General features: G+C 44.0%; 2 protein-coding genes and 1 long non-coding RNA gene across 6 annotated transcripts; all 3 read left to right on the plus strand.

Annotated features, from left to right (window-relative positions):
* The first annotated feature begins 15,611 nt into the window (after positions 1 to 15,611).
* Positions 15,612 to 16,106, plus strand: LOC121467669. The gene is made up of 2 exons (XM_041709776.1): positions 15,612 to 15,679; positions 15,772 to 16,106. Exons 1-2 carry the CDS (start codon positions 15,637 to 15,639, stop codon positions 16,104 to 16,106), a joined length of 378 nt encoding a protein of 125 aa, XP_041565710.1. The 5' UTR covers positions 15,612 to 15,636.
* Positions 16,078 to 17,976, plus strand: LOC121467670. Its single transcript, XM_041709777.1, has 2 exons — positions 16,078 to 16,107; positions 16,172 to 17,976. Exon 2 carries the CDS (start codon positions 16,690 to 16,692, stop codon positions 17,074 to 17,076), a length of 387 nt encoding a protein of 128 aa, XP_041565711.1. The 5' UTR covers positions 16,078 to 16,107; positions 16,172 to 16,689; the 3' UTR covers positions 17,077 to 17,976.
* Positions 17,977 to 18,954: 978 nt separating this feature from the next.
* Positions 18,955 to 20,065, plus strand: LOC121467671. 4 transcript variants are annotated; one of them, XR_005977759.1, is made up of 4 exons: positions 18,955 to 19,294; positions 19,404 to 19,601; positions 19,655 to 19,715; positions 19,781 to 20,063. It is a non-coding gene; the product is annotated as an uncharacterized LOC121467671 (long non-coding RNA). The 4 variants fall into 4 exon arrangements; XR_005977758.1 differs by having other exon boundaries at positions 19,661 to 19,715; positions 19,781 to 20,062; XR_005977760.1 differs by having other exon boundaries at positions 18,955 to 19,340; positions 19,404 to 19,715; positions 19,781 to 20,065.
* Positions 20,066 to 24,294: the final 4,229 nt, after the last annotated feature.

The following is a 24,294-nucleotide window of genomic DNA, read 5'->3' on the forward strand; positions in this document are numbered from 1 at the left end:
TGGCGTTGACTGTTTGCTGGTGTCCGTGTCGAGACGACTCCACCAAGATCCTTAGCGGGGTCGCAAGGTGTATCGCCTATCAGGTAGAACTAGGTTCTGCCTTTTCGAGCAGTCACCTTTATCGCAGACTTCACGCACGAACTTTTAGCTCAATTAAATCTAGGTCGTAGTTGGATCTCATCGTCTCGACTTTGCGATCTGGATCCTGGCACTTGGAACTCGCTCTGATTCTCGCACTGTTGAGCTGCGCTTGAAGCCCCCTTTATAGCCATTCCCTCTCCTCTAGGTCAAGCCAAGGATAGACCGAGCGTTGATAAGCTTTAGATGTGTTCTTTTGGCTTCAGTGTGCCGGCGCCATGTGAGTCTTCTGTCGAGGTGTACTTTTAGATACGTCAGTTCGTTTGCTAGCGGGAGTCGAGTGTTGTTTGACGAGAGCGGCGGGGAGTTTTGCCTTTTCATGGTGAACGTAACGTGCTTTCATTTTTTTCATTCACTTTAATTTGCAAATCTGATAGGCATTTTTTAATATCGACCAGATGAAGCGCTTGGTGCGCAGTTACTTGCATCGGGCAGTTGCTTGAGCGTCTAAGAATAGCTGTATCATCAGCAAACGTAGATGTGATTAGTCGTGTGCTTGTCGGGATGTCTGCTGTGTAGAGAACATTTGGTGTGGGCCCAAGCACGCTGCTTTAAGGAACTCCAGCTCCAATAGTGAAATCGTCAGTTATAGCAGTGTTGTAGGAGAGCATTGTCTTGATCTTGTACATTTGACCTTCTAGCCAAACTCTCGTTTTTCGAAAGCGTTCCCAATTTCTGATGTTATCCGGTACACCTGCTCAATTGTTCCGTGCTTTTCACGAAACCCAACTTGATGTGAATTTCTAGGTATGTGTTTCTCGAAGTCAATACGATTTTTTCAAAGAGCTTAGATAAGCATGAAAGTAGGCTTATAGGTCTATACGACGTGGGGATTGTTTGTTCTTTTCCCGGCTTTGCTATTATACTTGACTTTTTTTATCTTACTGGAAAGGGGACAAGTTTTGAAAAGGCATTGAAAATCTGGGTGATAGTGCAAACGGCGCAATATGGGATCTCAGTGATCACTTTGGGGGTTAGGATTTTTTCGGATTCAGCTGATTTTTAATGATGTTATCGATTTCGTTTGGGCGAATTTTAATTTTTGAAGCTGAGGCTCATATGGTAAAGTCGGCAAAGAGAACGCACTAGTGGCAGGATTTGGTTGGAAGACATTTTTAAGGTGGTTGGCAAACGTGCTGGCTCTATCTGCATCGCTGCGCTTCCATTCGCCTGTGGGATTTCTAATAGGCATTACGATTTCTTTCGGTGAGCTTAGAGTTGGGTGAGCTTTCCATAGTGAGTGTTTAGTACTAGCTGCTGACAATTGCTCTATGTAGCGCTGGACATATGCTTTTTCTCGATGTAAAGCTTAAGTGAGTTGACGTGAGGCATGTCTTAAGCTTTGCCTGGCGGCAGATGGCGATCTGTGGAATTTCCAATCTCGACGTAAGCGTCGCTTTTCGAGAACGAGCTGTTTGATTTGTATACTTGACTTATTTTGGTTGCATTGTATATTTGTAGTTGAAGTTGTTGAAACTCGAGCTGCAGAGACGAGTACATACTGCAGTGTATTAACAAAGCTGTCGACGTTGGCTTTATCGTTGAGACGAGGACTCAGCTCAATGTGTGAGTCCATGTATTTCCTGTACTTAACCCGTTTGGTTTTTGTGAAGTCAATTTCAACGAATGTTCCAGTGTTCCTGGTTGTAAAATAAACAGGACAGGCGAGTGATCAGATGAAAGATCTGAAAGGTATTCGGCACTTATCAGACTTTTAGAAAAATTTTTGGTAATAGCAAAGTCATATCGGGCAGTTTCTTTGGGTCTGCCGGCCAGTATGTTGGTCTACCAGAAGAAGTATAGTCGAGCTTTTTCTTGGCTTTTATAATTGCATTGTAGAGCTGTTTTCCTTATGGAGTCACAAGTCGAGAAACCCAGTGTGTGTGCTTGGTGTTGTAGTCTCCTGCTGCTATTATGTAATCTCCTAGTGAGTTAAAAAACTGCATAAACTCATCTTCAGCTATAGTGAAGCGGGGGGGCAGTATATGGCGGCTAGGGTAAGTTGGTTGCCAGTATTTAGTTCTACATTTATAGATATGGCCTGTAGGTAGATTTTAGCATATGATAGTGGTGCTTAATGCGGCTTCTGATTAGAATTCCACTCCCACCATCTGTATGATTCGATCCGAAGAATGAATAGCCTCGTAGTTGAAAATTATATTTGTTAGTGTTTCTGAAAGCAGCATTACGTCGATATGATTGTCGAGTAGCAATTGAAGTAACTCAAGTTTATGCTGTGAAACGCCGTTAGCGTTAGATATCCGTTAGATATCCGTAGGGAAATCATTATTTGTTTTAAAGGCGAAAATAACGCATATTTTTATGATTTTTTTGCGGCGACATCTATAATATTATTTTTATACAAAATAATAAAAATTAACCGGTGACCGTAAATCTTCGGAGGAGCCTTAAAAAAAGTTGTTTTGCTGTGAACATCATAACTTGTGACCGGATTGTCAGAAAATAAATTTATATGCATTTTATGGCTGATGAATTTTTCGAGGTTATCACGTTTTTTTTATTTTGAAGTGAACAGCCAAAATGTGATACAACTTAGGAAAATCCATAGAGGGCTACGTTTTAAGCAAAAACGAAAAATAGTGGGTGATTGGAAAGCACCACAGACTAAAATTACTGATCGTAAAAAGCTAGATGCTCGGTCATTAATTTCAAAATCTAATTTTCAAAGTGCTTCAAAATTAATAAAAGATTTTTATACAATACAGGTGAGAAGAATGTCATATGTATGTGAGATTTTGGTTTACTATTGTTTATTGATTAATTATTAAGTAAGTAAGTAATTAAGTCACCTCCCCGTCTTCTCGTCGTCTGCATAAAGTCAACTCTCGCTTTTTGCTCATCCTCGTCATCCGATTTTAATCTTCATTTGTAGTCTTCTCGTCTTTCGTCTTTACTTTTAGATCTCACATCTTTCGTAATTCTCGATCAGCTTAATGGTTTTTGTCTAGGGTAAACGTATGGCATGCTGGCTCCTTAAAGCAAACACACCGCGTATTCGGCCATCCTGCTATGCTTTCGCCTCGAATGCATCGTCGTCTTCATCAGGTGCTGACCAACGCTTCAAATACTCAGCACAAGTCGAAGAATTAATTGGACCATCAAAATTGCCGATCTTCTGCACATCGTAGGAGTTATTGCCTTTGGATGCCAAATTGAGTCCTTTTAATAGCGACAATGTCACCAACATCGTACTTATTAGCTTGCTTGCGACGCAAGTTATAGGATTTTCTGTTTTGATCTTGTACCTTCGAGATTTGAGTCTTAGCTTTAACTCTCAAATCACTTCGCTCGTCGTCAAACGCTAAAATCGCATCCTTGTTTATCAAGTCTTGGAGCTTGATGTCTTCCTTTGTACGCATTTTGGAACCTACTTGAAGCTCGAACGGCGTTGTGGCGATGGATCTAGAAAATGTAGAGTTTATCGCCTGCTGTACTTTGTTGACGTGCTTGTACCACTTTCTTTGGTCGTCGATGCTTAAATTCGAGAGGACTGAAATTATAGTGGCGTTCAATCTCTCCACTTGCCCGTTCGCGCGTGGAAGTCCTGTGTTCGACTTGATATGTTTAATGTTTTCCTCGTCGCAATATTTTAAGAAGCCCTACGAAATAAATGCGGATCCTCTATCCGAGATGATGATTGCAGGGTTTCCAAATACTGCACTCTGGTTAAGCAGTTTTTGGATTACTTCGTTCGATGAAGTCGAAGTACAACCAGCAGAACTTGGTAAAGGAATCAATTACTGCTAGGATATGCTTGTAATCCTTGTTGGTTGAGTCTAACGGACCTAAAAAGTCGATATGAAAGGTGTGTAGAGGAACGTCTCCTTTGTCCAGAGGGTGCAGTAGTCCTTTTTGCGATTGCTCAAAATACATGAATTTTTTCCTCAAAACCTGAAATGTAGTACCCTGTTCTGATCAGATCTTTAACATTGTTCGACGCAAAATGACCCTGCTCCTGAGCTCTTGTTATGATTTGCCTTTGCATGTCTCTCGGTACCACAACTAACTCAGCGTCACTGACTAATTTGTGAAGAATGCCACCCTTTAAAAAGTAGTCATTGTAGGCTTCTTTTCCGTCTTTGAGAATATCAAGTATCGCTCTAAAATGTTCATCTTGCTCCTGCGCTTTTAGAATACCTAATGTTAAACTTTGGTCAACAAATGTTATTACTGGGTAACGGCTCAGGGCGTCCACATGTTTCATACAAGTTCCAGATCGGTGTTCTACCTCAGGACATCTTGTAAAAATTGGACCCAGCGAGCGACTCTTGCGCAAAGATTTCGTTTGTAAAAAGTTTTTGTGAATGCGTTGCAGTCGGTTATTATTTTAAAGTGGATACCTAGCAAGTAAACTTTAAACATGGTGAGAGCTCCAATGACTGTGTATTGATGTGGTGAATTCTGTAACGAACAACGTTGAGCTGTTAGCCCTGCACGCGTTTAAATCCGGCTCTAACTCGTCAGCGGCTGACGTGGTGTTCTTGAGAGGCTGCAGCTTACGGGTGCTCTTGAATACCTTTAACAATTAAAATGTATCGCGTGCAAACAGGCAATGAACCAATATCGGCCGGAAAGGAGATAGCATAAAAAACAGACAGACAGATAGAAATAGCACTTCTCACATTACACGCCCCTAAATGTAAATGGGGGTTATCAGCCCACCCTACCTTGGCCAATGCTCTTCCAATAAAATACTGCACCAGGCCCCTTTAAATAATTGATTCTACGACGGCTCTCGGGTCAGCATGGAGTTAAAAATATGATTGTTTACTCAGACATTATAATCATTGTTTATTTACTAAATATAGGAGGGAAAGATATGAACTTCATTTAAAATTATATATTTTTGTACACTGGTATTGTTTAAAACTAGCATGCATCATTCTTAATAAAACTTTAAATTTTCATAACTTCATATATCGTGCGATCTCAATTACAGTAACTAAAGAATAATAAAATATATTTAAATTTAATATTACAAATTTACTCTTTTTTTCTTAACTGTTTGTTTCATAAGTAAAATTATCGTTAGCATTCAGACATTTCATTTAGTATTTATTTACTTTACATTTTATTTAGTATTACTTTACACTCGATCACTTAATTGCGTCATAAAATTTCGGATAACTCTGAAGACCTTTAAATTTGCCGCAGGGTATAAAATTGTCAAACTTGGCTCACCTGAGATATCCCACTGATGAAAGCGCTTCTATATGTTGGTGGTGATGCTGAAAAATTGTAAGCAAATGCAAGCCAAAGAAGTTCGGCAATTATAACCATATCGGCTCATACGTCGGCATATATTTAACGTGACCGAAATTTGCATACACATCTCTTGAATTTTACATGTCCATTCTCTTTGCCTATATTCGCATCTTTTTACTCTATATATAACTAACGATAAAAACTTTGGAACTTCTTGTGCTCTCCTTATGTTCAACTAATTCTCATTTTTATATTAACATTTCGTTTAACATTTTAACTTATTCATATTTTTATTGATTTTACTTAGTAGAACTTACCCTTATCTTATCAACATTTCAGTTAGACCAATGTTATAGTTTGTTAGAAAGCAAGTAGTCAACTATTTGTAGCTAGAGACTGACCACTTCCACCCCATCTTTGTATTGAGGAACGTGCTTCCCCCTCTCCACCACCAACCTTCCCTATCCCATGAACTTTACGATGGAATCAACCAATGGAAACCTTGCATTTCAAATTTCTAATTTTAAAAGATGTTTTTATCAATCTATAAAAAAGTTGCATGGAAACTTATTTATAGTTATTTGAAGTTTGATACCGAGTCTCAAATATAGTTTTGAATGGAATTTCGATTTAACGAGTTTAGTCTACAAAAATGTTATGAAGTGAGCTATCACACTTTTGCTCGTAAAGTTTTTCATCAACATTAATATTGTGATTGTGAAGAGGCCTATATATTTTATAAGGTATAGGGCCAATCCTGACGCAGGAAACAGAAAACGACGAGTAGGTCATTTCCTATTCAACCGGCCTCTAATGGCGCGGAAAAGAACTACTCCACCAAAGAAAAAGAATGCCTGGCAATCGTGTAGGCGATCCGGAAGCTGAAGCCATACTTGGAAGTGTACCACTTCAAGGTCATCACTGACCTCAGGAAGTATAGCGAGAAGGGCCCTGAAATTGATGGAAATATCATACAGGAAGGGGCAGCTCCACGTTGTGGCTGATGTACAGTCGATACGGCTTCTGACAGAAACCCTAAGGGGAGCAAAGGAAACTCCGGAAGATACACACGAAGAGTGAAGCTGGATCAGAGACTTGTGTGAGAAGATTAAGACAAAGCCTCAGAAGTTCCCGGGCTCATGGAGGGAAGCGCCTTATATAGGCATGTCCCACACAGAGCAGGACGCAAAAATGTGGCAGCATGGAAGCTCTGTGTCCCGCGAGAACTGAGGGAAACCGTCCTCAAAGAAAATCACGACTAGTGGCAGGACACGTGGGAAGTCGAAGAACAATTGCAAGTCTTGCGGCCCGCTATTAGTGGACATAAATGCACAGCGATGCCCGAGCACACGTGCGGAAATGCGAAACATGCCTCAAATATAAGCATAACCAAATGCAGGCAGCTGGGAAAATGCTAACACAGGTACCTGAGGAACCATGGGCAACAGTGCGGTCAGAATTCACCGAACCGCTACCAAGATCTAAGCATGGAAATCAGATGCTGTTGGTATTAATATAAAGGTTTTCCAAATGGGTATAGTAAGTGCCGCTACGTAGAGCAACGGCAGAAGCACTCCGAAAAGCATTCCAAAAAGGATAATTGATATATACGGATCTCTAAAAGTTGTAATAACGGACAACGGATTGCAATTTACCAGTCGGGCTCTAACAAATTTCCGAAGCGAAATGGGAATCAGACAATAATTCGACGGAAAGAGCAAATCGGACAGTAAAAACGATAATAGCGCAATGTGTAGGTCAAGACCAACGTAACTGGGACGAAAGGTGGCCTGAGTTCGTCGGGGCCAACTGCAAATTTCCCTTGTTTCATTAAGCAGGGCCGAGAGCCTCGTCTGCCCAGCGCACTCTACGACAGGGAAATAATCGACTGAAGACAAGGCAAACCAGATGAAGGAAATCTTAGAAATTGTGCGCCGGAACATGGCAAAAGATGTTGAGGACTAAGCCAGGCATTACAATTTACGAAGGATGCAATGGACTCCAACAAAAGGTGGCACTGTCTGGGCGAAGTATCGAAGTATCTACATCGAAAGCAAAAGAGGGTTTCGCGGCAAAGCTAGCACCGAGATATTTCGGACCTTATACGGTGATAGATTTCGTTTCACCAGTCATTCGTAAAATCCGCCACAAGGGAACACAAAAGGAACGAACCGTCCACGTTAGCAGAGTCTATATAGAATGCAGGCCTCAATTCGATTTAACGTCGCTTGCGATCGGTTGTGTTTTGATTAATTTCTGAAAGTACTGGTGTTTTAACCAAGCTAAGCTTAATTACAAAGCTTTTCTAATAAATCTATACTTACTATTAGAGTTTTAATAATTTTGTTTTAAATTGTCTAATTCCTGTGCATTGTTATTGTAATTTCATTCTCTTGTGCATGCTTAGCCAGTGCTCCTAGTGTTTTTTTAACATTGCACCAGTAAATCTCTGTAACATTCTACTCTCTCTTCCTCCCGCTCTACTTTTTAATTTTATTTTTTGTGTTTTCATTATTTTATTGTTTTGCATAATAATTTACATTATCGCTTCTTACTTACTATAAATAAAACGAAGTAACGTGAGAGAGAAATATACGCACTTTTTGAAGCTCCGCTTTAAGTGACGAAAAAGACCTCAAACTCGGCTTAAAAAATTAAAAACTGCTTACGGCAGCGGCATAAATAAGAGTATAACACATAAAACTTCTTTTTGCCCGGAATAAATCGGTTTTAAGCTATAAAATAAACACATCAAAACACTCAACCAAAAAACTCTCGTCACCAACACAAACAGCTTCACCAGCAAAGCGACTTAGGAAGGAAACTCACTCCGATCTGAAGGGAGCCTGTGACTCCGATGTTCAACTGCTTCATACGATCGACCTCAGATTTTCCGAGCTAATAGAAAGTCTTGCAGTCGCCATCCGTGATGGCGAGGCACGTATAACCGGCACTCTGGAGGAATTATTTAAGTTATTAGCAGCTGACTGCAACAAACTTTCACTAAGAGTCACTCAATTGAAGAGCGAGGTGAGAGAGATGGGGATGCTGAGGCAGCGGGTCCAGGAGCTGGAGGCGAAACTGTCCAAAAACTGCCAGGATCAGCGCGTTGACGAGCTGGAGGCAAAGTGGGTGGCTTTCTGCAACGCACAGGCGGCGTCTGAAGTCGCCTGTGACTTGCGTTGGCAAGGGGTTCCACAAGTCCAGGGGAAAAATGTGAAAGCACTTTTTCACGCACTGTGCTCTCTCTCAAACTGACCCCGCCGCCTAAAGTAGGTTCATTTTTTCGAATGCGACCGCGAAAATCGACCCTAACAGTAGTGGATCCAATTATAATTATTAAAATGGAACACGTGTACGATTAGGCGACACTGCTGCGTGCGATCGGGGCATTCCGGAACGAAAACAAAACGCAACTGAGCTTAAAACTCATCGGCCAAGACTCGCCAGCGTTTATATATATAAACGAACAGCTGACCAAAACAAAATACGAAATCTTCAAGCGGGCGATGCATCTCAAGAGGCAGAAGCGCCTAACAGCTGTGTTCTCTCACCGTGGAGATATCTTCGTAAAGAAGAGAAAGGGAGGGGAGGCGATTTGCGTGCAAAGCCTGGGCGAACTGGCTCAAATGGAGATTTGCACCCCCGATGATTAAGTTGCTCCAGAAGTTGCCAGTTCTGAGACTTTAAATGATAATTCATTTCGCATTTAAAATGCTTCTATATTTATATTCCATTTCTGAGAAATTAACAGTAGTTTTATTAAATTTATTTAGGATTAGAATCAGTCGCATTAATCATATTTTGTTTCTTGGTGTGGTGTGTCTTTATGGCATAAATATTTATAGACTGCGAGCATAGCTAATATTACAATTAAATATTTTAAGATGGGTGACAGCAATAACAATGACATAAACCCATCAAATAGCCATGCGATGTTAAGGGTTCTCGGAAAGAAGAGAGCTGGTCTTAATGTGTGTCATATAAATGCTCAAAGCCTCACACGAAAAATTAAAGAATTTAGATACCTCTTTATCAATTCAGCGTAGATGTTATATGTGTTTCTGAAACTTGGTCTGTTCCTATTTTATGTGACGTTTTAGTTGAATGTGATGCCTATAATTTGCATCGCTCTGATCGTGATAGTCATGGGGGTGGGTTTGCAATATATGTGAGTAAAAAGTTATGTTCCACGTTTGTATGTAAACCCTCAACCAGTAGTGCAATTGAATACTTTTTTATAGAAATTAGATACCATAGATATGCTGATAAGCTACTAATTGGGTGTATTTACCGACCTAACTGCCGGATTGACTATGAACAATTTTTGAACATCCTTCCTGACGTGTCAATAAATTATTCAGACGTCATTTTAACAGCCGATTTTAATAGCGATATTTTAAGAAATTCCCACCTCGCAGAGGAAATGACATCGCTGAGGATGAAGTTGGTTAACTACGCATTTTCCAAAACCCGCCACTCGCTTTTAGATTTATTTTTTGTGCCTGATACAGCCAAGTAGCTACATATGACCAACTTATTGTCCCATCGTTTTCAAAACATGACCTCATATGCTTGACTTACGCACTTGACTTACAATACCTTGAGCATCCAATAGTTTTTAGGGACTTTAGAAATATGAACTACGACCTTTTGGACTCCACCTTTAATTTGTGCAATTGGAATGACATATATTCCCTTTCCGAAGTAGACGAACAAGTTAACCTTTTACAAAACAATATTTGTTATTTATATACCTGTCTCGTGCCTGTTCGTAGCAAAGTTATTCGTTTTTCTGAAAAACCATGGTTTCAAAGAAACATCAAAGACGCAATATTACAGCGTGACGGGGCATACAATAAGTGGCGCAGGTTCAAGTCATTGAGAAAAAAAAGTGACCAAACTTACTAACACCGCCAAGACAAATTTCTATTCCCATAAATTCAACAACTCATCTTCCACTGCTCAGACATGGAAAATAATTAAAAACCTGGGAATATGCAAAGTTAAACCAAGACTTGAACAAGACATAAATGTAAAGAACTTAATTAAAAGTTCTTAAACTGCACGTGAAATCACTGAAAGTAAATATCTGAACTCACGATTTTTACCTGAAACTGTCTGTGATATTAGATTTAGGTTTATGCGGTTAATCAGTGTGATGTCCTTCAAAGTATACTAAGAATTAAGAGTGACGCCACTGAGTCTGGCAACATAAACCCTAAATTTATAAAAATTCTGCTGCCAAAAATCCAGCCATACATAACCTATATTTTTAATACTGTACTGACAAAATCTACTTATCCGGACTGTTGGAAAACGGCAAATATAATTCCGATTCCTAAATCAGATAATGAGTACAGACCCATCTCCATTTTACCATACCTACCAAAGGTATTTGAGAATCTCATGGATGATCAAATTAATAAATTTATGTCCGACAATGCAATGCTTAATAATAATCAGTCTGGTTTTAATAAAAACATAAGCTGTACCTCAGTTATTTTAAAAATTGCAGGCGACATAAGGGAACAAATAGACGAAAACAATGTTACACCCTTAGTTTTTCTGGACTATAGTAAGGCCTTCGATACAGTAAACCATAATGTCCTTTGTGCAAATCTACGTAATATGTGTTACGGAACTGCATCTTTCCCGGAGGGCAGCGCCGGCTAGCCACGGAGTCCCAGGGCGGAGTACCCCCTATGCCCCGCAGTCCGAACAATCGATTCCGACTCATCGGACGTCTCACGTCGATTTACCATCTCTAGCACAAATCAAAACAAAACAAAATTATATTTACATCAAGCAACTAAGACAATTCGAGGAAATTGGTGGCCTCGATGTCCTTGCCACGACGCACCCACCCAACCTTGGGTGCCCCAAGAAAGATGTGGGGGGCACACCCCATCTCCGGCAGACCGGAGTCTATTCCTGGTGGATTAGGATCGGCTCATCTCCCCGCCCAAGGTAACTCACACAACCATCTCGGTAGCTTGTTTACATTTAATTCTTGGTGAGATTAATAAGTAAATACATTCATTATTGATTCCTACTGATAATCTATTCTTTTCGTTAGAAACTTTAAGGCCGATCTCAGACCGTCGCCCAGATGAGAAGCGGTCAAAGCGGAAACAACCGAAAGGGAAATTTTTAGACGCTTAAAGTTCCAAGTGTCAGGCAAAGTCGCCGCACGGCACTAAATTTGGAGGCGTTTGCCAGCCGGGTCGCCTAATCCTGAGGAGCTCCAAGGGAAAAGAAAGGACGTGCTAATAAGGTAAGTACGCTAAACAAATCCCACAAGTCATTAAATTTCGCGACCCAATTTAGATGTAGTTGGACACGGGCTAGGGTTCGGGCTTGAGCCTCTAAATTTAGATTAGATTTCACAGTAAGTACTTTACAATCTTGACTATATGATATCACAAAACAATAACTAAGACTAATTTATTGCAGAGTTCAACGTCGGATGTGTTGAAACTGCAGCAGAAAAAAAAACGCTGACGGCGAAAACCAGCGCGAGTCCGCACGGAGCCAGTTGGAGATGACCACGTGGCCAGCGCGGGCATTCGTTCCCGGAACGGACTCACCGAGGGAATCTCCGTATCTGGCCGTCTTGGCGGCAGTCGCTGTAGCTGCTGGCGCTTGAGGCTGCTGCTGCTGCTACTGATCGCTGCTGCTGCGGCCAATGCTGCTGCGGCTGATGTTGCTGCTGCTGATGCTGCTGCGGCTTATGCTGCTGCTGATGCTGCTGCGGCCAATGCTGCTGAGGCCAATGCTGCGACGGCTGGTGGATGACGACCAGGTTAGGTCCGCCTGGTAAGTTTTCACTGCCCAAGTCTTTAAAATTTCCGGGGCCCTTTAGTTAGGGTCCCCGGCGGCTTTAATATAAAAAAAAACACTGTAATTTACAAGTTCCGGACTAATAAATAACCACTCACTTTGAGTTATTCAAACACTAATCACGAACTTAAATTTTGGGTTTTTTTCCGACCGTTCTCCTACTACTTCTTGCAGCAACTAAAGCAAAACCCTGACCTACACCAAAGTCGCTCGCCATTTTCCCTCCCGCTCTCTCAAGATGGGTCAGCGAACGTATTCAAGGCCATCTAACCCAGTCAACGAGCGAACCGGGCTAAATTTAAATAGCTAGATCCTCTCCCGCTATCAATAGTCGGTGTCACCACCAAATCTTATCGATAGCGGGACCTGCTGATGTATCGGATCGTTTCAGTATTTTCCAGACGGCTTCAACTGAAAAGGCAACACCACCCTGGATTCCGAGAGACGCTAACACAGAGTTTTAGACAAGCGCAGGAATACTTGGGAGCATTTGGATTTGGACTATTCGGATTCAGCCGGCCTCGATACCAAGATGCAGTTCCAACGGTGTCCAACGCGGGGCCCACGCTTTACGGGAAGTAGACACATGCCGGTTCTGAGCTCGTGTACTTTGTTATTCCTCTTTCCAGATCACAACCTAATGTCCTTGGCATGGTACGTACACTCCGATCGGTCGTCCTTGAAGATCTTCAAGCTCGTACGCATTATTGCCGACTGTCCTGACCACCCGAGCTTTTAGGAACTTCCGAGCAAAATTTGCATTGAAGGCCTTTTTGAAATCGCTGGGGACAAAGTTGCGGCGATACACTTCCTGACCTGGCTTCGCAAGGAAAGTACGAGCCCTTTTGTCGTACCGCAGGCGACTCCGATCGTATGCATCTTCGAGGTTCTTCTGCACCTTGTCATAAATCACTTGGAGTTTATCAACTGTTCTCATCCCAGACATTTCGTGATCACACAGCGACTTCAACTTCCTTGCCAACTTGTAGCTGGCTCCGTTCAGGAACATGTGTCGTCCGAATACGGTGAAGAACGGAGCTTCTCCAGTTGCTGAATGAACCGCGTTGCGGAGGGCCACCTCAATCTCCGGAAGATACGCGTCCCATTCTCGATGGTCTTCTTCTAAGTAACTTCGGATCGCCGCCAACACGCTTTGGTTCACCCTTTCCGCTGCGTTGCTTTGCGGAGAGTGGACTGGCGTTTTGATGTGCGTGATGCCAAAGCTCTCCATCGCCTCCTCGAAGATCTTGGACGTAAACTGGCGGCCGTTGTCCGAATGCACAATTTCTGGAACCCCAAACTTGTAGAACACCTCGTGAATGAGGAACTCCACTACATTGGAGGCCGATGCCTCTTGCATGGCTTTCAGAAATGTGTATTTGGAGAAGTGATCCACCACAATGAAGATGTAGGCCTGTCCCTTCTTCGACCTCGGATACTTCCCCAGGAAATCGATGTACAGCTTCTGGAATGGCTGCTCAGTCTGGACTCTCTCACCGATACCAACTTGCATCCGGAAATTCGGGGATTTCGTCTCCTGCACACTTCACACCTGCGTATGAACTCCCGGACTTGCAGTGCCATGCCAGGCCAGTAAAACTGCCGCCGTAGGTTTTCCAGAGTTTTTCCCATTCCGCCATGAGCTGCCGTTGGATCCGAATGTGCACGCTCAATTATGCTGTGGGTCAGACTCTGGGGAATCCACAACTTCCATTCGAAGCCTTCCACCTCGTCATCCAGATTTGCCGAAAAGACTCTCTTGAAAATGAGACCATCCACTATCTTCAAGTCTGGTAGGTTGGCCAAGTTTTTTTCCACCTCTTGTAACAACTCCGTGTACTCTTCTCCAGCAAACTCAGTGGTCTCGAAGCCGAGCAACTCTGACGGGTCCACCGTTAGCTCTTCAACACAACGCGAAAGGGTATCTGCCACAACGTTCTCGCTTCCTTTCCTGTGTTCGATGTTGAAGTCATATCCCTGGAGTTGCAATGACCACCGAGCCAGCCGACCCGAAAGATCTTTCATGGACATGAGCCACCTCAAGCTGGCATGATCGGTGATGCACGTGAACGGCATTCCTTCCACATACGGCCGGAACTTTCGAATGGCCAGCAGGGCTGCGAGGCATTCCTTTTCAGTGACGGTGTAATGGACTTGGTGACGATTCATCTTGGCCGAGAAGAACGCTATTGGTTGTTCCTGGCCGTCTTCATCCCACTGGAACAACACTGCACCGACTCCGATCTGGGATGCATCGCACTGGATGAAAAAGTGCCGCTTGAAGTCCGCATGTACCAGCACTGACGCAGTAGTTAGGGCCATCTTCAGGGACTCTACTGCCAGCTGTGCTTCTGGACTCAAGGAAAACTTCTTATTTCCCGTCTTCTTCAAGGATTCCGTGAGCGGGGCAGCCAAAGTTGCGAAGTTCTTTATGAACCGACGGTACCAACCAGCGGTCCCAAGAAAGGCTCTCACTTCCTTCATGGTCCTTGGCTCAGGCATCCGCCTAATAGCTGCTACACGCCCTGGATCCATCCGCAGACGTCCTCCACCCACTATGAGGCCGAGGTAGGTCAAAGACTTGAAGCAAAACATCGACTTGCTCAGCCCAATGGTTAACCCTGCTTCCTTCAGGCATTCAGCGACTCGGCGAAGATACTTCAAGTGCGTTCTTATATCAGGCGCTAGTATTAGCAGATCATCCAAGTAGACGAACACATTCGAGCGGATTTCAGCGGGAATTACTCGGTCCATGAGTCTCACCAGCCTCTGTGATGCGTTGCAGAGTCCGAAAGGCATCACACGGAACTGGTAAAGAGGCCGACCAGGAACCGTAAAGGCTGTGTATTCCTTGCTGCTCGTGTCCAACTCAATCTGCCAAAAAGCGAACTTCAAATCCACGCTGGAAATGTAGTATGTTTGCTCAATTCTGGACAGGATGCCGTCTATGCTGGGCAACGGGTAAGCATCTTTGATGGTCACATCATTAAGCTTACGTGCGTCTAAGCAGAACCGGTGTTTTCCAGATCTTGACACTACGGTGGTGCGGTTACTCCAGGGGCTTTTGCTCTCCTCGATGACTCCGAGCGCTAGCATCTTGTCGACCTCGTCCTCGACCACCTTCTGCTTCGCGGGAGACATCGGATAGGGTCGATCCTTGAACACTTTGGCTCCGTCCATCAGCTCAATAGTGTGTTTCTCCAGACTGGTGGTACCTAAGCCATCCCTCTCGAAAGTCAAGAACTGCTGCTTGATCTCCTCCAGCTCTTGTTCCTCGGCCTTGGAAAGCGTCCAGGACTCGGGATCGGGTTTCTCCTCATCGTCATCCTCGACTTCCGCGTAGTGTTCCATCTCCCTGGCGTGTAATTCTTCGGCCTTCTTCACGCCTTCCGAATTCGATGTGGCCTATAATCGCTGGGGCCAGTCCGAATGCTTGCCAAAAATCAACTCCAAAATAAGCTGGCTGCTCCAGGTAAGGACACAAGTAGAAGAGAATGTGCTCTGTCCGTCCTCGGTATTCCACCGGTAACTTGACCCGTCCTATAATTGACCGATCCTCTCCAGAGGCCGTACGGACTGCGGATAAGTACTTCTGGACGGGCACATCCAAGGCCTCGACCAGCTCTCTGCCACCTTTTCCAAGCAGACTCACACTCGCTCCAGTGTCCAACAACCCCGTCAGTTGCTTGGTCAGAACTCGGACTGCGGCGAACGGTCTGGGATCTCGCGATAAACTGCGCCTCACGACGGCCACTGCTTCGCGTCGGCAGTTCCGACGTTTGCGAAATCGCTCCCTGGCCTTTTGCACCTTGCGAGACACCACACGCATCCCGCCTAACTGGTGCTCTGAGAAGATCCTGTTCCCGGTTTCTAGATACCGCCGCATCCTCTCCGCATAAGGTCAGTATCGTAATGCAAACTTATTACTATTTTTAGAAGGTAAACATTTATCTAACCCTACCAGCTCTTCTTCTCTGCGGAACTCCTGTTTGGACGCATCCTCTCCGCCCTCGGATCGCCCAGCCGACCGTTTTCCGCACAATCCGGACATTTGGGAGACACGGTGTCGGGCTTCCCACATCGGTAGCAGAACACTCTGCGTTCTGTTGCTGCGCAGTCACGGAACCCGTGATCCACGGCTCCGCAATTCCAGCAGCCGGCTCGGAACGGATTTTTAGGCTTCGCCCGCACTTCGTCCACCTCTTGCCACGGAGGATCCTCACCAGGATCTGGGCCAATCGCCTCGCTAACCTTGGCCTTTTCCGCCAGAGGATACCGCATCGGCTGCGTGTACGTGGTCCGTCCACGTTGTCCAAAACTGCGCTCCACCTCGCAGCACTCTTCCCGCAGCTCATCCACCGTGAGCACATCCATCGCGTAGACAAACCTTGCGATGCTCTCCCTCAATCCCTTTTTAATAATCTTCACCAGCTGCCGCTCTGACAGTGGCCTTTTCAGTCGAGCCGCCAACTGCTGCATCGCATGGATATAATCGCCAACTCCTTCTCCGAGCTGCTGCTCCCTCTGCAGAAGTTGGTGCATCCGATCGTGCTCCGTCTGATGGCATCGGAACCTATCCATCAGCGAGGCTCGAAGCTGGGACCACCTGTCCACCCTGCAGTGACGCACGTGCACCCAGTACCACTCCCGAGCCCGCCCAGTGAGCAGCAGGTGGAAGTTTCGGAGCACCTCTTGCCACGGACATTGGCACTGCCGCTGCAGGAACTCCAACCGGAAGAGAAAATCTTCCACCGAGTTTCGCTCATCCTCCCCGTCGAAGGATACGCCCCACCGCTCAATTCGCCATTGCTGGTTGGCGGCTGCCGGCCCCACATTGGCATACAGACGCGGCTCCTCCCGGAACTCTGAGGCCCTGCGGTCCTCAATGCACCAGCTGCGGGCCGGGCCGTCGTCTCGGCGCGACCTGAAATGATCCGGAGGATACCCGGGACTGCTACTTTCCAACTCCTGGAAATCCAGCGGCCTCCTCGTCGGTTTGGGTGGCACCCTCGGCGGAGGTAGCCTGGAACCGTCCCTGCCGGCGACCTGTGTGCTCTTCGGCACCGCACCTTGCGGGGCTTGACCAGGGATTCCCGCGTTGATCCTTGAATCCGGACGCCTTCGCTCATCCGGCATGCTCTCCAGGGGAAGCTGAGGCCGCTGAGCAGCAGGCCTTAACACCTCGTTCATCAGCTTCATCATCTCCAGGAAGCCACTTCGGATCTCGTCCCTCAGTGCCTGATTGATCCCGCCTTCTTGGGCCTTCCGATGGGTCTCCGCCGCCTGTGCCAAAGCCACATTAACGGCCGACCTTGCCGCGGAATCCACAAAGGGATCGTGGAGTCTTGCGTCCTTATAGTCCAGCTGCAATAACTCATCCGCTGCGGAACCAATTCCCTCCAGGATCTGCTGCTGCCTTAGGTCCTGCTGCAGCTCTGTGTCCTGTGGTCCTTTTTGCTCTTGTTGCAGTCCCTGGCGCAGACGGGCAAGCGGAGTCCTGGGCAACCCTTCCGATATGCGCGGCAAGCCAGCCTCGGTAACGCCCTCCACATCCGTGGACCACATCTTTTCGTCGTCCTCGCCTGGAAAACCTTTCGACCGAAGCAGGTGATCATGCTTGCTGCCTTGTCGCTTTGACATCTTGAATTTTGATAACCCCTAACACGACTTCTGAAACCCCGAATTCAACGTGGCCACCAAAAGCCCAAATTATGTATAAATAAATAAATTATACTGAATGCTAGTAAATAATAATAAACAATAAATAAACACCACTAAATAATATGCACCTAAATAATACGAATACTTATATTACCAGGCCAATAAATAATAATAATAAATAAATAGAAACAATAAACCATGAATAGATAAGAAATAAATAAGAAAATATATTAAAGACCCACAAATACCTAAGGCTAAACAAATTCACACCAAATATTAGCTCTTATCAAAAAAACAAGTCCCTCGACTAAATTTCTTCCTCTATTTTTATTTTTTTTTTTTTTTCCAGCCTCAATAAGGGGAGATGGAGCCGATCCCCAGCCGGTAGACTCCGCGCCAGTCGTCTTGCGTCTACAATTTCGTCCGAATTCTCACTAAACAAACCGCTCGTCAACTGGACTAACTTTCAGCTGTGCTGAAAGTCGCCAGTTAAGGACTTCGGCTGTTTGCAGGATCGCATAGGATTTCCTTTTGGACTTTGCGTTTTTCATTCAAGTCGCGGTGGCCGAGCAGCGCGTGACGACGTCACGGGTCACGACCCACATTTAAGTTTTAAACCGATATGATCTGAAAACGCAAATACCCAGAAAACCCAAGGATCTGCACAAAACAAACAACTACACTGTAACCCCAAAACAAGACATTCATTAAAATTACGTTAACAAAAAAAAAATATGTCCCTAATACCTATATCACAGTCTTATCACCGTTTTTGGTTTAACCTTTCGTGCTTATTGCACGGACGACCTGGGATGCGAATCCTTCGATTTTCTTCGAAGAGGATGTCACCGCCAAATCACAGCTAATCCCTGTGAACTGTGCCTCGGGAGCAATTGTCCTACTTCTAGTGGACACGCCTCCGTTTCTTCTTACAAAATTTAAACAACTTTTCTCCACCAGTCCGCATCCCGGTGCAATTGCATGTGTGTCATGCAAGCCACCGTTCGTGGGCTGGCTGGAGATAATAAATATGCGAGACACCGTCGAATCGGCTATCACATATTTTATTTGTTAATATTGGGCGCCATATTGTTACGGAACTGCATCTTTCCCGGAGGGCAGCGCCGGCTAGCCACGGAGTCCCAGGGCGGAGTACCCCCTATGCCCTGCAGTCCGAACAATCGATTCCGACTCATCGGACGTCTCACGTCGATTTACCATCTCTAGCACAAATCAACACAAAACAAAATTATATTTACATCAAGCAACTAAGACAATTCGAGGAAATTGGTGGCCTCGATGTCCTTGCCACGACGCACCCACCCAACCTTGGGTGCCCCAAGAAAGATGTGGGGGGCACACCCCATCTCCGGCAGACCGGAGTCTATTCCTGGTGGATTAGGATCGGCTCATCTCCCCGCCCAAGGTAACTCACACAACCATCTCGGTAGCTTGTTTACATTTAATTCTTGGTGAGATTAATAAGTAAATACATTCATTATTGATTCCTACTGATAATCTATTCTTTTCGTTAGAAACTTTAAGGCCGATCTCAGACCGTCGCCCAGATGAGAAGCGGTCAAAGCGGAAACAACCGAAAGGGAAATTTTTAGACGCTTAAAGTTCCAAGTGTCAGGCAAAGTCGCCGCACGGCACTAAATTTGGAGGCGTTTGCCAGCCGGGTCGCCTAATCCTGAGGAGCTCCAAGGGAAAAGAAAGGACGTGCTAATAAGGTAAGTACGCTAAACAAATCCCACAAGTCATTAAATTTCGCGACCCAATTTAGATGTAGTTGGACGCGGGCTAGGGTTCGGGCTTGAGCCTCTAAATTTAGATTAGATTTCACAGTAAGTACTTTACAATCTTGACTATATGATATCACAAAACAATAACTAAGACTAATTTATTGCAGAGTTCAACGTCGGATGTGTTGAAACTGCAGCAGAAAAAAAAAACGCTGACGGCGAAAACCAGCGCGAGTCCGCACGGAGCCAGTTGGTCCGGAGGATAGCGCAGCGTAGCCGGAGGCAGTGCGTCGGTGGACTTGGAGATGACCACGTGGCCAGCGCGGGCATTCGTTCCCGGAACGGACTCACCGAGGGAATCTCCGTATCTGGCCGTCTTGGCGGCAGTCGCTGTAGCTGCTGGCGCTTGAGGCTGCTGCTGCTGCTACTGATCGCTGCTGCGGCCAATGCTGCTGCGGCTGATGTTGCTGCTGCTGATGCTGCTGCGGCTTATGCTGCTGCTAATGCTGCTGCGGCCAATGCTGCTGAGGCCAATGCTGCGACGGCTGGTGGATGACGACCAGGTTAGGTCCGCCTGGTAAGTTTTCACTGCCCAAGTCTTTAAAATTTCCGGGGCCCTTTAGTTAGGGTCCCCGGCGGCTTTAATATAAAAAAAAAACACTGTAATTTACAAGTTCCGGACTAATAAATAACCACTCACTTTGAGTTATTCAAACACTAATCACGAACTTAAATTTTGGGTTTTTTTCCGACCGTTCTCCTACTACTTCTTGCAGCAACTAAAGCAAAACCCTGACCTACACCAAAGTCGCTCGCCATTTTCCCTCCCGCTCTCTCAAGATGGGTCAGCGAACGTATTCAAGGCCATCTAACCCAGTTAACGAGCGAACCGGGCTAAATTTAAATAGCTAGATCCTCTCCCGCTATCAATAGTCGGTGTCACCACCAAATCTTATCGATAGCGGGACCTGCTGACGTATCGGATCGTTTCAGTATTTTCCAGACGGCTTCAACTGAAAATGCAACATATGTTTATGTTTTCTAAAACTTCTGTCAAACTTGTGTCTTCGAACCTACAAAATCGTCGTCAATCTTTTGCACTGTCTAGCGTTTCGTCTTCATATGAAAATGTTAATCGTGGTGTACCCCACGTATCTGTGCTTGGTCCCTTATTGTTTACCTTATATGTTAATGACCTTCCCAATGCGTTATCTGAATGTAATGTACACTTGTGTGCTGATGATGTCCAAATGTATGTGAGTCGTCCTTTAAACAGAATAAATGAATGTTAAGATGTTTGTAACAGAGAACTTGCTCGTGTAAATGAGTGGGTCGGCAACAATGGACTTGATATCAACCCATCAAAATCAAAATGTCTTGTCATAAGTAAAAGAAAGATCATTTTTAACAATTTGCAGCCACAGAGTATGAATAACACGCCACTTGAGTACGTTGATACAGCTGTAAACTTAGGTTTCACATTTAGCAGAACTCTTACCTGGAATAATCATATTACAAAGTCTGTAGGGAAAACATATGGCATAATAAGGACATTATCCGTAACTAAAAATTGCCTGCCCACCCATATACGTTTACTAATAGCTAAAACCTGCATTGTTCCAGCGCTATTTTATGGAGTAGAAGTTGATTGAAACTGTGACACTACCAGCAAAGACAAATTTAAAGTTCTATTTAATTGCATAGCCAGGTATATATTCAACCAACAACGTATCCAAATTTTCACAGAAAATATTCGATATCTCGCTAAATGAATGGATAAAGATGCGAATCTTAATTTTTCTGCAAAAAATTATTTTCCAAAAAAACCTTCGTATCTTTTCGATAAACTTCAGTTTACATCCTCTAGAAGAGCAAACAATCTTACTTGCATTAGACCTAGATCACTGACACCCGAAAGACAATTTTTAATTAATGCTATTCGATCATGGAATCAGCTCCGCAACCATCATAAAAATATTAGCAGTGCCACGCAATTCAAGATAAAATTATTCACACACCTTAAAAATACTATTACGTAAATTAAAGTAAAGTAGAAGGCGACTTAGGCTAGTTTTTATGAAAATTAGCTTTAAGTATAATGTAACAGTTAAAAATTTGCAACTCTTAGTGACTAGCGCGTTAATTTATAAGTTCCAAACTTGTAGCGTTAGAATGAAATGTTTTAATAAAATAAAAATACAAAATATTTAATGATTATGTCTGTTACCTGTTCCACGAAAAGTTACTTGCTTCCATATACAGCAAAATATATATTTATCTTCTGCAGGCTCTGCGATACAATCTTGCATGCAAAATATGCAGGACTTGTTTGCTGAGTTAGGGATAACATTGACATGCGGTCTGGGCTCAAGTGAGTCCGGCAGGGAAATGGAACATGAGATGGTTTGCTTTATGAAGCAGACTCGTGACGGTTTTAAGAATCTTCTTGGAGTATTAGAACAACTCACTGGAGAGTTCAACGCGTTAAGTGAACGTTTAGGAGTAAAAACTGCTAAATGAGACACCTAAGCGTTAAAAAACCGAGTCCATTAGAACGGGCCCTTCTTTAAATTAAGATTCAGAAAAGAAATCTTCAACAATTCCAAAATCAAATAGTTGCAATGACTCTTTACCGGACCATAGCTGATCAGCCCCTGACACTGGAGAAGTTGTAGAGCAACCCGGTGGATCAAAAACTTTACGGCCAGCTACTCCCTTCATCAGAAAGTCGGAGTAAAAATGTTCAAAGTGTTGATGGTGGTGAAAAGAAACTTTCTGTTGTTCCCCATAGCAAACAATTATTTGTTTCTCGATTTACCCTCGAAACCACATCTGATAATGTTATGGAGTTTATTCAAGAAAAATACCCATCTCCAAACATTAAAGTTGAACATTTTAATTTTTGTATACGCTTTTAACGTTCTAAATAATACAAGTTTTTATCTTGATGATAAACTAATAATAGAAGAACTTGATCCTTGTTCGTGCAAATCACGAAGGACGATACGGCAATTTATTTCCAAATAATAATTCGGAAAGACGAGAACAGAACTTGTGGACACCATCGTTTCCATATTGAGAGTGATCCACTCAAATTTATTCAAGCTCTTCTAAAACCATTAAATGAGTTCTAAAGTTGCAATAGTGGTTCTCGCGAGTGTAAGTTAGCTCTTTCTAATACAAGAATGAAAGTTCGACTTCAAGAGATCTTAGGTACTAATTTTTACATTGTTTTACAAAAGAAAATCGCCACAGAATTGACTGAACGTAGGCCGCGTTGACAGCATTAACATACTAATTCATCAACTAATAGGAATAGGTGCAGGGCGATGTATTGATCGTTTATATAGGCCCGATTTGGTTCTGACTATAGCCACGCAAACCTTCCTGTCCTGTTCCGATCTGAAGATTGTCCACGTCTTTGGTCCATTTCCCTCGCTGCTGTAGGCTCAGAAGATTGTCCCTCGACCAGTTGCTCCAAAATCGCTGTTTGATTGCTGAGAATATCTGCCATCTCTGCAAGTACGTGAGGTTGCCGTCTGCCTTTGGCTGCGCGGATGCGGACGGCAGCGTTGCTGGCGTTGTGCCTATACCAGATGAGCTGGCGTGACAACCTCTTCCTCGTTGGGACTGCCACTGCCTCAATGAGCAGCCTCGAATTTAGGACGGCTTCTACCTCCACTATGACGGTATGGAGCTCGACCTTCTTCAGAATAGCGCTGCCCATAGCCTTGAGAAGAAGATGCTTTGCCGATTTTACGGGTCTAGTTCCATGCAATCGATCTCTTGGTAAATTAACCATTTTCAGTGATAGAAGTTTCGGTTTATAGTGAAAACAATGAAGGTACTGCCGTACAATGGTACTGCACTCGTGACGTGCGATTATAAGCCAAATCACTTGTCTGAGAAGCCCAACCAACGACCGTGGACCCGCGTGACAGTTGGTACTATGTAAGTGTCTCAAGTCACAAATTTGCAATTTTTATGCATTAACAAGGGGAATTTAGCGTTGTGAGCAATGGGGGCATGTAGAAGACGACCATCTACTCGCAACAAAGAGTATGACGACGTTCCAAACTGTTCAACAGTTAGAAACGGATTTAATTTTTGAATTCCAGCTCGGATATTAACGGATTTTTCTAGTTTTACAATTTCTTTAGCAAATGCTGTCTTTTGAATAGCTTCTACTACTTTAAGAAACACTTGTTCCAACTCCAAGAATCGTTTTACTAGTTTTTCAAGTGGACCAGACTCCTCAACCATAGAACACGCTTCACTCCCTTGGGATTGTTTTGATTTACACCGCCCTGACACCACCCAACCAAAAACAGTGTTTTGCAAAGTCTGAGTATTTTCTTCGAGGAACGAGGATTTCGAGGAACGTTAAGAGATTCAATTGAAACGCCTTTTTCTGGGTGATAAGAGGAAATAGATTTTAGAACAACGAAGTCAACAACCATTTTATATTTATTAAATCAAGAACAATTTGTTGTTTGCACAACTTGGTGCCAAATAAGCTGGATTTCCCAATTCCCAACAAATTAATTTCTTTTCGAGTCCGTTTTAACTGCAAACCTCTGGCTAACTCGTCCGTTATAAACCTGACCTGGGAACCTGAATCCAAAAGTACCCTGGCTGGCTGAATCTGACAGCAGCCACCCTTAATATCTTCAACTACTGT

Source organism: Drosophila elegans, unplaced genomic scaffold (genome assembly GCF_018152505.1).
Source record: "Drosophila elegans isolate 14027-0461.03 unplaced genomic scaffold, ASM1815250v1 contig_498, whole genome shotgun sequence".
Taxonomy (NCBI): Eukaryota; Metazoa; Arthropoda; class Insecta; order Diptera; family Drosophilidae; genus Drosophila; species Drosophila elegans.

Coding starts and splice junctions, on each gene's coding strand:
- LOC121467669 (XM_041709776.1), top strand. CDS start 15,637: ATGCTTGCCAAAAATCAACTCCAAAATAAGCTGGCTGCTCCAG. Junction 15,680..15,771: donor AAATAAGCTGGCTGCTCCAG/GTAAGGACACAA, acceptor GATCCTCTCCAG/AGGCCGTACGGACTGCGGAT.
- LOC121467670 (XM_041709777.1), top strand. CDS start 16,690: ATGGATATAATCGCCAACTCCTTCTCCGAGCTGCTGCTCCCTCTGCAG.